This window comes from Triturus cristatus, chromosome 11, assembly GCF_964204655.1.
Source record: "Triturus cristatus chromosome 11, aTriCri1.1, whole genome shotgun sequence".
Taxonomy (NCBI): domain Eukaryota; kingdom Metazoa; phylum Chordata; class Amphibia; order Caudata; family Salamandridae; genus Triturus; species Triturus cristatus.
In genome coordinates, this window is record NC_140594.1 from 1,145,536,407 (window position 1) to 1,145,551,715 (window position 15,309).

At 32.0% G+C, this 15,309-nt stretch overlaps 1 protein-coding gene across 1 annotated transcript in view; it reads left to right on the top strand.

Annotated features, from left to right (window-relative positions):
• LOC146788601 (receptor-type tyrosine-protein phosphatase beta-like) overlaps positions 1-15,309 on the top strand; it is a 484,586-nt gene that overhangs the window by 377,990 nt on the left and 91,287 nt on the right. Inside the window, 5 exon segments of the mRNA XM_085633174.1 lie at positions 3,788-4,042; positions 6,239-6,493; positions 8,690-8,944; positions 11,140-11,375; positions 13,589-13,835. Of these exon segments, the coding sequence (XP_085489300.1) occupies positions 3,788-4,042; positions 6,239-6,493; positions 8,690-8,944; positions 11,140-11,375; positions 13,589-13,835 (1,248 nt within the window).

The window sequence follows — 15,309 nt, forward strand, 5'->3', positions numbered from 1 at the left end:
TTTTACTTTTAAATTATTTTTTCTGCTGACTGTGTTGAGTTATAAAGATTTATTTTTGGTAAGCTGCTTTCCTCAGCAGAAACATTTTACAATGAGTTTGTTATCATCATTTTCATGAGAATACCTCTTTAGCTGTAAAATTGATGAACACAAAGTTATGGTTGCACTTTGAATCTCTATACATGTGGTTATTTGAATTTAAACCCACATAAGATTGGTTTAGTGCACATTTAAATACAATGAAAAAGCATTGTTTAATTGCTTCATTATTATGTGTAAATAACTACCTGGGATGCTGCTGAAAATACCATGTACTCTTCTAATTATGACATAAGACAAAAGATATCTGTGAGAATATTTTATAAATACAGCTATGTATTTTAAATATATTCGTAATTACTTATTTATAGTACTTTGTCAGTTTCTGTTGAATGAAAAAAGTTATTGCATGCTGTCGTCTGCGAAATCAGTAAAAAAGGAAGAATCATATAATTCCTACTTATGAGAAAAACATCAATAACAGTTAATCTGCTGTAAAGTAACAGAGCTGTCATTTTTTTAAAAAAAGACTAGCAAAAGGTATTTTCAGAACAAGTGATCACAAATATCTGAAATCAAATCATTCCCATTCCGATACAAAAATCTAAATATATGTTACCAAGTTAAACTGGATAAAATCATTAACTCATTATTCTAAGAGTTCATTTGATCAAATGCAAGGCCATATAAAGTGCATAAACTGCTAGCTATAAAGGGATTTAGTAGAATAGACATTTAAAAGATAACTGGAGCAGTTGGAACAATCTGCACTCCTGATTTGAAACATTCCATCTCATCAACATTTTACATCACACATGAAATCACAATGTATATGTACTCATTTTATTTAACAATATTAGATAGTCTCTGATTAACCCATATTTTGCAAGGCAGGCTAAATGTCTGGTAAGTATAAATTACATCTGTACCTAAATACAGTATCAGTTATAAATTGTGGGATTTGTTTTTCTAGAATTAATGGGATTAAGTTACAGTTGCTCACAGTTGGGGGTTGTGAAAACGTTATTATAACTGAAGAGATGTCATTGGAAATATTTGTATTGCTCTTCTGGGAATTTATATTCTTTAGTACAGGTTTCAATTTTTGAATACCAAATCAATGCACCAGAGGTGTTAGAAAGTGTCTCACTCTATTAGAGATCTATCATGGCAATTCTTCCCAATGACAGGTAACTTTTAAAAAAAAATCTGTAGTTTGTCTGGTGTGAAAAATATTTCTGACAAATATGTAAAGGGTTCTCTGAGTGATACTTCACATTCTATTTTTCTATTTTAGTACCCAATGTAACCAACAATCTAAGTTTGACAGACATCACCATAGATTCAATTTCTTTGAGCTGGCTACCACCGACTGGCAACAAAAGCACCTATTTAGTACAAGTTTTAGGGAATCCAGCATCAAATGTAACAACATTGTATGAAAATGTGTCCATCACAAATTTAATATCTGGCAACCTGTACACCTTCAAAGTCTCTGCTGTGGGTGGAAATGGTGTACTTGGAATAGACAGTGTATTATCGGAATTCACAGGTAAGCGTCTTCTATGTAAACTATGGATATTTTGATAGATGTGCCAATATTAAATGTAATAACACAATTGTGAATGTTTTTAAATGCCAGTGTTAGCTGCCTATTTACCTGTAACTGCTTAGGATAATCCAACTTCAACATGCAGAGACAATGCCATCTCACCTTCTCAAAATAAGTGATCAAATAGGTGCTATTTGTCTGCTGCTATGAGGTTTTCAATTTTAGAAATCTATCCTCAAGAAAATTCCCAATTAAAATGCCACACCAGAAAGATTGACATGCCACACCAAATTGGAATTTTTTAAGCAAAGTTCTGCTTAGGCTTTGAGTTTAAGCTATTTGAAGTCATTTCACAAGAAAAGATATTGCGTGTTTGAGAAAGTAACTAATTTCTCAGGTATTCTAAAATAGTCCTTGTAGTGTGCCTGATTATGTACATTAGCAATCGATTTTCTGAAGTAATCAAAAGAATATTGTTTAAGCACGAATAACATTTTCTATATTGAATGTTTTACATGAAGATATGTGATGAAATGCTCAATTGAAAAGCATTTTCTCTGTTTTTATAAATATTAGGCATCATTGAATTATGCACAAAGATATGTTATCTATGCTTCTTCCTGGAAACTTAAGTGATCACAATCATATCAGGAGTGCATTTACATGCTTTCCCAACATGTGAATCTATTGCTCTAAGTGAATGAGTACAAATGTCTGAGAGTAGGAATATATTGTTAAATTTCAAACACATGAATGCATACACACCTTCCATGCTAGTATATTTGAACTCAGTCAGGTAATCCACATACGCAAGCCCCTTTACTGAAATGGTCTCCTCACCACTTTTGGAGTTTTAACTTTTAAATTATTTTTTCTGCTGACTGTGTTGAGTTATAAAGATTTATTTTTGGTAAGCTGCTTTCCTCAGCAGAAACGTTTTACAATGAGTTTGTTATCATCATTTTCATGAGAATACCTCTTTAGCTGTAAAATTGATGAACACAAAGTTATGGTTGCACTTTGAATCTCTATACATGTGGTTATTTGAATTTAAACCCACATAAGATTGGTTTAGTGCACATTTAAATACAATGAAAAAGCATTGTTTAATTGCTTCATTATTATGTGTAAATATCAACCTGGGATGCTGCTGAAAATACCATGTACTCTTCTAATTATGACATAAGACAAAAGATATCTGTGAGAATATTTTATAAATACAGCTATGTATTTTAAATATATTCGTAATTACTTATTTATAGTACTTTGTCAGTTTCTGTTGAATGAAAATAGTTATTGAATGCTGTCGTCTGCGAAATCAGTAAAATGGGAAGAATCATATAATTCCTACTGATGAGAAAAACATCAATAACAGTTAATCGGCTATAAAGTAACAGAGATGTCATTTTTTTTAAAAAAAGACTAGCAAAAGGTATTTTCAGAACAAGTGATCAGTAATATCTGAAATCAAATCATTTCCATTCCAATACAAAAATCAAAATACAAAATATATGTCAACAAGTTAAAATGGATAAAATCATTAACTCATTATTCTAAGAGTTCATTTGATCAAATGCAAGGCCATATAAAGTGCATAAACTGCTAGCTATAAAGGGATTTAGTAGAATAGACATTTAAAAAATAACTGGAGCAGTTGGAACAATCTGCACTCCTGATTTGAAACATTCCATCTCATCAACATTTTACATCACACATGAAATCACAATGTATATGTACTCATTTTATTTAACAATATTAGATAGTCTCTGATTAACCCATATTTTGCAAGGCAGGCTAAATGTCTGGTAAGTATAAATTACATCTGTACCTAAATACAGTATCAGTTATAAATTGTGGGATTTGTTTTTCTAGAATTAATGGGATTAAGTTACAGTTGCTCACAGTTGGGGGTTGTGTAAACGTTATTATAACTGAAGAGATGTCATTGGAAATATTTGTATTGCTCTTCTGGGAATTTATATTCTTTAGTACAGGTTTCAATTTTTGAATACCAAATCAATGCACCAGAGGTGTTAGAAAGTGTCTCACTCTATTAGAGATCTATCATGGCAATTCTTCCCAATGACAGGTAACTTTAAAAAAAAAATCTGTAGTTTGTCTGGTGTGAAAAATATTTCTGACAAATATGTAAAGGGTTCTCTGAGTGATACTTCACATTCTATTTTTCTATTTCAGTACCCAATGTAACCAACAATCTAAGTTTGACAGACATCACCATAGATTCAATTTCTTTGAGCTGGCTACCACCGACTGGCAACAAAAGCACCTATTTAGTACAAGTTTTAGGGAATCCAGCATCAAATGTAACAACATTGTATGAAAATGTGTCCATAACATATTTAATACCTGGCAACCTGTACACCTTCAAAGTCTCTGCTGTGGGTGGAAATGGTGTACTTGGAAAAGACAGTGTATTATCGGAATTCACAGGTAAGCGTCTTCTATGTAAACTATGTATATTTTGTTAGATGTGCCAATATTAAATGTAATAACACAATTGTGAATGTTTTTAAATGCCAGTGTTAGCTGCCTATATACCTGTAACTGCTGAGGATAATCCAACTTCAACAAGCAGAGACAATGCCATCTCACCTTCTCAAAATAAGTGATACAATAGGTGCTATTTGTCTGCTGCTATGAGGTTTTCAATTTTTGAACTCTATCCTTAAGAAAATTCCCAATTAAAATGCTACACCAGACAGATTGACATGCCACACCAAATTGGAATTTTGTAAGCAAAGTTCTGCTTAGGCTTTGAGTTTAAGCTATTTGAAGTCATTTCACAAGAAAAGATCTTGTGTAATTGAGAAAGTGACTAATTTCTCAGGTATTCTAAAATAGTCCTTGTAGTGTGCCTGATTATGTACATTAGCAATCGATTTTCTGGAGTAATCAAAAGAATATTGTTTAAGCACGAATAACATTTTCTATATTGAATGTTTTACATGAAGATATGCGATGAAATGCTCAATTGAAAAGCATTTTCTCTGTTTTTATAAATATGAGGCATCATTGAATTATGCACAAAGATATGTTATCTATGCTTCTTCCTGGAAACTTAAGTGATCACAATCATGTCAGGAGTGCATTTACATGCTTTCCCTACATGTGAATCTATTGCTCTAAGTGAATGAGTACAAATGTCTGAGAGTAGGAATATATTGTTAAATTTCAAACACATGAATGCATACACATCTTCCATGCTAGTATATTTGAACTCAGTCAGGTAATCCACATAAGCAAGCCCCTTTACTGAAATGGTCTCCTCACCACTTTTGGAGTTTTTACTTTTAAATTATTTTTTCTGCTGACTGTGTTGAGTTATAAAGATTTATTTTTGGTAAGCTGCTTTCCTCAGCAGAAACGTTTTACAATGAGTTTGTTATCATCATTTTCATGAGAATACCTCTTTAGCTGTAAAATTGACGAACACAAAGTTATGGTTGCACTTTGAATCTCTATACATGTGGTTATTTGAATTTAAACCCACATAAGATTGGTTTAGTGCACATTTAAATACAATGAAAAAGCATTGTTTAATTGCTTCATTATTATGTGTAAATATCAACCTGGGATGCTGCTGAAAATACCATGTACTCTTCTAATTATGACATAAGACAAAAGATATCTGTGAGAATATTTTATAAATACAGCTATGTATTTTAAATATATTCGTAATTACTTATTTATAGTACTTTGTCAGTTTCTGTTGAATGAAAATAGTTATTGAATGCTGTCGTCTGCGAAATCAGTAAAATGGGAAGAATCATATAATTCCTACTGATGAGAAAAACATCAATAACAGTTAATCGGCTATAAAGTAACAGAGATGTCATTTTTTTTTTAAAAAGACTAGCAAAAGGTATTTTCAGAACAAGTGATCAGTAATATCTGAAATCAAATCATTTCCATTCCAATACAAAAATCAAAATACAAAATATATGTCAACAAGTTAAAATGGATAAAATCATTAACTCATTATTCTAAGAGTTCATTTGATCAAATGCAAGGCCATATAAAGTGCATAAACTGCTAGCTATAAAGGGATTTAGTAGAATAGACATTTAAAAAATAACTGGAGCAGTTGGAACAATCTGCACTCCTGATTTGAAACATTCCATCTCATCAACATTTTACATCACACATGAAATCACAATGTATATGTACTCATTTTATTTAACAATATTAGATAGTCTCTGATTAACCCATTTTTGCAAGGCAGGCTAAATGTCTGGTAAGTATAAATTACATCTGTACCTAAATACAGTATCAGTTATAAATTGTGGGGTTTGTTTTTCTAGAATTAATGGGATTAAGTTACAGTTGCTCACAGTTGGGGGTTGTGAAAACGTTATTATAACTGAAGAGATGTCATTGGAAATATTTGTATTGCTCTTCTGGGAATTTATATTCTTTAGTACAGGTTTCAATTTTTGAATACCAAATCAATGCACCAGAGGTGTTAGAAAGTGTCTCACTCTATTAGAGATCTATCATGGCAATTCTTCCCAATGACAGGTAACTTTAAAAAAAAAAATCTGTAGATTGTCTGGTGTGAAAAATATTTCTGACAAATATGTAAAGGGTTCTCTGAGTGATACTTCACATTCTATTTTTCTATTTCAGTACCCAATGTAACCAACAATCTAAGTTTGACAGACATCACCATAGATTCAATTTCTTTGAGCTGGCTACCACCGACTGGCAACAAAAGCACCTATTTAGTACAAGTTTTAGGGAATCCAGCATCAAATGTAACAACATTGTATGAAAATGTGTCCATAACATATTTAATACCTGGCAACCTGTACACCTTCAAAGTCTCTGCTGTGGGTGGAAATGGTGTACTTGGAAAAGACAGTGTATTATCGGAATTCACAGGTAAGCGTCTTCTATGTAAACTATGTATATTTTGTTAGATGTGCCAATATTAAATGTAATAACACAATTGTGAATGTTTTTAAATGCCAGTGTTAGCTGCCTATATACCTGTAACTGCTGAGGATAATCCAACTTCAACAAGCAGAGACAATGCCATCTCACCTTCTCAAAATAAGTGATACAATAGGTGCTATTTGTCTGCTGCTATGAGGTTTTCAATTTTTGAACTCTATCCTTAAGAAAATTCCCAATTAAAATGCTACACCAGACAGATTGACATGCCACACCAAATTGGAATTTTGTAAGCAAAGTTCTGCTTAGGCTTTGAGTTTAAGCTATTTGAAGTCATTTCACAAGAAAAGATCTTGTGTAATTGAGAAAGTGACTAATTTCTCAGGTATTCTAAAATAGTCCTTGTAGTGTGCCTGATTATGTACATTGGCAATCGATTTTCTGGAGTAATCAAAAGAATATTGTTTAAGCACGAATAACATTTTCTATATTGAATGTTTTACATGAAGATATGCGATGAAATGCTCAATTGAAAAGCATTTTCTCTGTTTTTATAAATATGAGGCATCATTGAATTATGCACAAAGATATGTTATCTATGCTTCTTCCTGGAAACTTAAGTGATCACAATCATGTCAGGAGTGCATTTACATGCTTTCCCTACATGTGAATCTATTGCTCTAAGTGAATGAGTACAAATGTCTGAGAGTAGGAATATATTGTTAAATTTCAAACACATGAATGCATACACACCTTCCATGCTAGTATATTTGAACTCAGTCAGGTAATCCACATAAGCAAGCCCCTTTACTGAAATGGTCTCCTCACCACTTTTGGAGTTTTTACTTTTAAATTATTTTTTCTGCTGACTGTGTTGAGTTATAAAGATTTATTTTTGGTAAGCTGCTTTCCTCAGCAGAAACGTTTTACAATGAGTTTGTTATCATCATTGTCATGAGAATACCTCTTTAGCTGTAAAATTGACGAACACAAAGTTATGGTTGCACTTTGAATCTCTATACATGTGGTTATTTGAATTTAAACCCACATAAGATTGGTTTAGTGCACATTTAAATACAATGAAAAAGCATTGTTTAATTGCTTCATTATTATGTGTAAATATCAACCTGGGATGCTGCTGAAAATACCATGTACTCTTCTAATTATGACATAAGACAAAAGATATCTGTGAGAATATTTTATAAATACAGCTATGTATTTTAAATATATTCGTAATTACTTATTTATAGTACTTTGTCAGTTTCTGTTGAATGAAAATAGTTATTGAATGCTGTCGTCTGCGAAATCAGTAAAATGGGAAGAATCATATAATTCCTACTGATGAGAAAAACATCAATAACAGTTAATCGGCTATAAAGTAACAGAGATGTCATTTTTTTTTAAAAAAGACTAGCAAAAGGTATTTTCAGAACAAGTGATCAGTAATATCTGAAATCAAATCATTTCCATTCCAATACAAAAATCAAAATACAAAATATATGTCAACAAGTTAAAATGGATAAAATCATTAACTCATTATTCTAAGAGTTCATTTGATCAAATGCAAGGCCATATAAAGTGCATAAACTGCTAGCTATAAAGGGATTTAGTAGAATAGACATTTAAAAAATAACTGGAGCAGTTGGAACAATCTGCACTCCTGATTTGAAACATTCCATCTCATCAACATTTTACATCACACATGAAATCACAATGTATATGTACTCATTTTATTTAACAATATTAGATAGTCTCTGATTAACCCATTTTTGCAAGGCAGGCTAAATGTCTGGTAAGTATAAATTACATCTGTACCTAAATACAGTATCAGTTATAAATTGTGGGGTTTGTTTTTCTAGAATTAATGGGATTAAGTTACAGTTGCTCACAGTTGGGGGTTGTGAAAACGTTATTATAACTGAAGAGATGTCATTGGAAATATTTGTATTGCTCTTCTGGGAATTTATATTCTTTAGTACAGGTTTCAATTTTTGAATACCAAATCAATGCACCAGAGGTGTTAGAAAGTGTCTCACTCTATTAGAGATCTATCATGGCAATTCTTCCCAATGACAGGTAACTTTAAAAAAAAAAATCTGTAGATTGTCTGGTGTGAAAAATATTTCTGACAAATATGTAAAGGGTTCTCTGAGTGATACTTCACATTCTATTTTTCTATTTCAGTACCCAATGTAACCAACAATCTAAGTTTGACAGACATCACCATAGATTCAATTTCTTTGAGCTGGCTACCACCGACTGGCAACAAAAGCACCTATTTAGTACAAGTTTTAGGGAATCCAGCATCAAATGTAACAACATTGTATGAAAATGTGTCCATAACATATTTAATACCTGGCAACCTGTACACCTTCAAAGTCTCTGCTGTGGGTGGAAATGGTGTACGTGGAAAAGACAGTGTATTATCGGAATTCACAGGTAAGCGTCTTCTATGTAAACTATGAATATTTTGTTAGATGTGCCATTATTAAATGTAATAACACAATTGTGAATGTTTTTAAATGCCAGTGTTAGCTGCCTATATACCTGTAACTGCTGAGGATAATCCAACTTCAACAAGCAGAGACAATGCCATCTCACCTTCTCAAAATAAGTGATACAATAGGTGCTATTTGTCTGCTGCTATGAGGTTTTCAATTTTTGAACTCTATCCTTAAGAAAATTCCCAATTAAAATGCTACACCAGACAGATTGACATGCCACACCAAATTGGAATTTTGTAAGCAAAGTTCTGCTTAGGCTTTGAGTTTAAGCTATTTGAAGTCATTTCACAAGAAAAGATCTTGTGTAATTGAGAAAGTGACTAATTTCTCAGGTATTCTAAAGAAGTCCTTGTAGTGTGCCTGATTATGTACATTAGCAATCGATTTTCTGGAGTAATCAAAAGAATATTGTTTAAGCACGAATAACATTTTCTATATTGAATGTTTTACATGAAGATATGCGATGAAATGCTCAATTGAAAAGCATTTTCTCTGTTTTTATAAATGTGAGGCATCATTGAATTATGCACAAAGATATGTTATCTATGCTTCTTCCTGGAAACTTAAGTGATCACAATCATGTCAGGAGTGCATTTACATGCTTTCCCAACATGCGAATCTATTGCTCTAAGTGAATGACTACAAATGTCTGAGAGTAGGAATATATTGTTAAATTTCAAACACATGAATGCATACACACCTTCCATGCTAGTATATTTGAACTCAGTCAGGTAATCCACATAAGCAAGCCCCTTTACTGAAATGGTCTCCTCACCACTTTTGGAGATTTTACTTTTAAATCATTTTTTCTGCTGAGTGTTGAGTTATAAAGATTTATTTTCGGTAAGCTGCTTTCCTCAGCAGAAACGTTTTACAATGAATTTGTTATTATCATTTTCATGAGAATACCTCTTTAGCTGTACAATTGATGAAAACAAACTCATGGTTGCACTTTGATTCTCTATACATGTGGTTATTTGAATTTAAACCCACATACGATTGGTTTAGTGCACATTTAAATACAATGAAAAAGCATTGTTTACTTGCTTAATTATTATGTGTAAATATCAACATGGGATACTGCTGCAAATACCATGTATTCTTCTAATTATGACATAAGACAAAAGATTTCTGTGAGAATATTTTCTAAATACAGCTATGTATTTTAAATATATTCGTAATTACTTATCTATAGTACTTTGTCCGTGTCTGTTGAATGAAAATAGTTATTGAATGCTGTCGTCTGCGAAATCAGTAAAATGGGAAGAATCATATAATTCCTACTGATGAGAAAAACATCAATAACAGTTAATCGGCTATAAAGTAACAGAGATGTCATTTTTTTTTAAAAAAGACTAGCAAAAGGTATTTTCAGAACAAGTGATCAGTAATATCTGAAATCAAATCATTTCCATTCCAATACAAAAATCAAAATACAAAATATATGTCAACAAGTTAAAATGGATAAAATCATTAACTCATTATTCTAAGAGTTCATTTGATCAAATGCACGGCCATATAAAGTGCATAAACTGCTAGCTATAAAGGGATTTAGTAGAATAGACATTTAAAAAATAACTGGAGCAGTTGGAACAATCTGCACTCCTGATTTGAAACATTCCATCTCATCAACATTTTACATCACACATGAAATCACAATGTATATGTACTCATTTTATTTAACAATATTAGATAGTCTCTGATTAACCCATATTTTGCAAGGCAGGCTAAATGTCTGGTAAGTATAAATTACATCTGTACCTAAATACAGTATCAGTTATAAATTGTGGGGTTTGTTTTTCTAGAATTAATGGGATTAAGTTACAGTTGCTCACAGTTGGGGGTTGTGAAAACGTTATTATAACTGAAGAGATGTCATTGGAAATATTTGTATTGCTCTTCTGGGAATTTATATTCTTTAGTACAGGTTTCAATTTTTGAATACCAAATCAATGCACCAGAGGTGTTAGAAAGTGTCTCACTCTATTAGAGATCTATCATGGCAATTCTTCCCAATGACAGGTAACTTTAAAAAAAAAAATCTGTAGATTGTCTGGTGTGAAAAATATTTCTGACAAATATGTAAAGGGTTCTCTGAGTGATACTTCACATTCTATTTTTCTATTTCAGTACCCAATGTAACCAACAATCTAAGTTTGACAGACATCACCATAGATTCAATTTCTTTGAGCTGGCTACCACCGACTGGCAACAAAAGCACCTATTTAGTACAAGTTTTAGGGAATCCAGCATCAAATGTAACAACATTGTATGAAAATGTGTCCATAACATATTTAATACCTGGCAACCTGTACACCTTCAAAGTCTCTGCTGTGGGTGGAAATGGTGTACTTGGAAAAGACAGTGTATTATCGGAATTCACAGGTAAGCGTCTTCTATGTAAACTATGAATATTTTGTTAGATGTGCCATTATTAAATGTAATAACACAATTGTGAATGTTTTTAAATGCCAGTGTTAGCTGCCTATATAACTGTAACTGCTGAGGATAATCCAACTTCAACAAGCAGAGACAATGCCATCTCACCTTCTCAAAATAAGTGATACAATAGCTGCTATTTGTCTGCTGCTATGAGGTTTTCAATTTTTGAACTCTATCCTTAAGAAAATTCCCAATTAAAATGCTACACCAGACAGATTGACATGCCACACCAAATTGGAATTTTGTAAGCAAAGTTCTGCTTAGGCTTTGAGTTTAAGCTATTTGAAGTCATTTCACAAGAAAAGATCTTGTGTAATTGAGAAAGTGACTAATTTCTCAGGTATTCTAAAATAGTCCTTGTAGTGTGCCTGATTATGTACATTAGCAATCGATTTTCTGGAGTAATCAAAAGAATATTGTTTAAGCACGAATAACATTTTCTATATTGAATGTCTTACATGAAGATATGCGATGAAATGCTCAATTGAAAAGCATTTTCTCTGTTTTTATAAATATGAGGCATCATTGAATTATGCACAAAGATATGTTATCTATGCTTCTTCCTGGAAACTTAAGTGATCACAATCATGTCAGGAGTGCATTTACATGCTTTCCCAACATGCGAATCTATTGCTCTAAGTGAATGACTACAAATGTCTGAGAGTAGGAATATATTGTTAAATTTCAAACACATGAATGCATACACACCTTCCATGCTAGTATATTTGAACTCAGTCAGGTAATCCACATAAGCAAGCCCCTTTACTGAAATGGTCTCCTCACCACTTTTGGAGATTTTACTTTTAAATCATTTTTTCTGCTGAGTGTTGAGTTATAAAGATTTATTTTCGGTAAGCTGCTTTCCTCAGCAGAAACGTTTTACAATGAATTTGTTATTATCATTTTCATGAGAATACCTCTTTAGCTGTACAATTGATGAAAACAAACTCATGGTTGCACTTTGATTCTCTATACATGTGGTTATTTGAATTTAAACCCACATACGATTGGTTTAGTGCACATTTAAATACAATGAAAAAGCATTGTTTACTTGCTTAATTATTATGTGTAAATATCAACATGGGATACTGCTGCAAATACCATGTATTCTTCTAATTATGACATAAGACAAAAGATTTCTGTGAGAATATTTTCTAAATACAGCTATGTATTTTAAATATATTCGTAATTACTTATCTATAGTACTTTGTCCGTGTCTGTTGAATGAAAATAGTTATTGCATGCTGTCGTCTGCGAAATCAGTAAAAAAGGAAGAATCATATAATTCCTACTTATGAGAAAAACATCAATAACAGTTAATCTGCTGTAAAGTAACAGAGCTGTCATTTTTTAAAAAAAAGACTAGCAAAAGGTATTTTCAGAACAAGTGATCACAAATATCTGAAATCAAATCATTCCCATTCCGATACAAAAATCTAAATATATGTTACCAAGTTAAACTGGATAAAATCATTAACTCATTATTCTAAGAGTTCATTTGATCAAATGCAAGGCCATATAAAGTGCATAAACTGCTAGCTATAAAGGGATTTAGTAGAATAGACATTAAAAAAACTAACTGGAGCAGGTGGAACAATCTGCACTCCTGATTTGAAACATTCCATCTCATCAACATTTTACATCACACATGAAATCACAATGTATATGTACTCATTTTATTTAACAATATCAGATAGTCTCTGATTAACACATATTTTGCAAGGCAGGCTAAATGTCTGGAAAGTATAAATTACATCTGTACCTAAATACAGTATCAGTTATGTATTGTGGGATTTTTTTTTCTAGAATTAATGGGATTAAGTTACAGTTGCTCACAGTTGGGGGTTATGAAAACGTTATTATAACTGAAGAGATGTCATTGGAAATATTTGTATTGCTCTTCTGGGAATTTATATTCTTTTGTACAAGTTTCAATTTTGAATACCAAATCTATGCACCAGAGGTGTTAGAAAGTGTCTCACTCTATTAGAGATCTATCATGGCAATTCTTCCCAATGACAGGTAACTTTTAAAAAAAAATCTGTAGTTTGTCTGGTGTGAAAAATATTTCTGACAAATATGTAAAGGGTTCTCTGAGTGATACTTCACATTCTATTTTTCTATTTCAGTACCCAATGTAACCAACAATCTAAGTTTGACAGACATCACCATAGATTCAATTTCTTTGAGCTGGCTACCACCGACTGGCAACAAAAGCACCTATTTAGTACAAGTTTTAGGGAATCCAGCATCAAATGTAACAACATTGTATGAAAATGTGTCCATCACAAATTTAATACCTGGCAACCTGTACACCTTCAAAGTCTCTGCTGTGGGTGGAAATGGTGTACTTGGAATAGACAGTGTATTATCGGAATTCACAGGTAAGCGTCTTCTATGTAAACTATGTATATTTTGATAGATGTGCCAATATTAAACGTAATAACACAATTGTGAATGTTTTTAAATGCCAGTGTTAGCTGCCTATATACCTGTAACTGCTGAGGATAATCCAACTTCAACATGCTGAGACAATGCCATCTCACCTTCTCAAAATAAGTGATCAAATAGGTGCTATTTGTCTGCTGCTATGAGGTTTTCAATTTTAGAAATCTATCCTCAAGAAAATTCCCAATTAAAATGCCACACCAGAAAGATTGACATGCCACACCAAATTGGAATTTTTTAAGCAAAGTTCTGCTTACGCTTTGAGTTTAAGCTATTTGAAATCATTTCACAAGAAAAGATATTGCGTGTTTGAGAAAGTACCTAATTTCTCAGGTATTCTAAAATAGTCCTTGTAGTGTGCCTGATTATGTACATTAGCAATCGATTTTCTGAAGTAATCAAAAGAATATTGTTTAAGCACGAATAACATTTTCTATATTGAATGTTTTACATGAAGATATGTGATGAAATGCTCAATTGAAAAGCATTTTCTCTGTTTTTATAAATATTAGGCATCATTGAATTATGCACAAAGATATGTTATCTATGCTTCTTCCTGGAAACTTAAGTGATCACAATCATATCAGGAGTGCATTTACATGCTTTCCCAACATGTGAATCTATTGCTCTAAGTGAATGAGTACAAATGTCTGAGAGTAGGAATATATTGTTAAATTTCAAACACATGAATGCATACACACCTTCCATGCTAGTATATTTGAACTCAGTCAGGTAATCCACATAAGCAAGCCCCTTTACTGAAATGGTCTCCTCACCACTTTTGGAGTTTTTACTTTTAAATTATTTTTTCTGCTGACTGTGTTGAGTTATAAAGATTTATTTTTGGTAAGCTGCTTTCCTCAGCAGAAACGTTTTACAATGAGTTTGTTATCATCATTTTCAAGAGAATACCTCTTTAGCTGTAAAATTGATGAACACAAAGTTATGGTTGCACTTTGAATCTCTATACATGTGGTTATTTGAATTTAAACCCACATAAGATTGGTTTAGTGCACATTTAAATACAATGAAAAAGCATTGTTTAATTGCTTCATTATTATGTGTAAATATCAACCTGGGATGCTGCTGAAAATACCATGTACTCTTCTAATTATGACATAAGACAAAAGATATCTGTGAGAATATTTTATAAATACAGCTATGTATTTTAAATATATTCGTAATTACTTATTTATAGTACTTTGTCAGTTTCTGTTGAATGAAAATAGTTATTGAATGCTGTCGTCTGCGAAATCAGTAAAATGGGAAGAATCATATAATTCCTACTGATGAGAAAAACATCAATAACAGTTAATCGGCTATAAAGTAACAGAGATGTCATTTTTTTTTAAAAAAGACTAGCAAAAGGTATTTTCAGAGCAAGTGATCAGTAATATCTGAAATCAAATC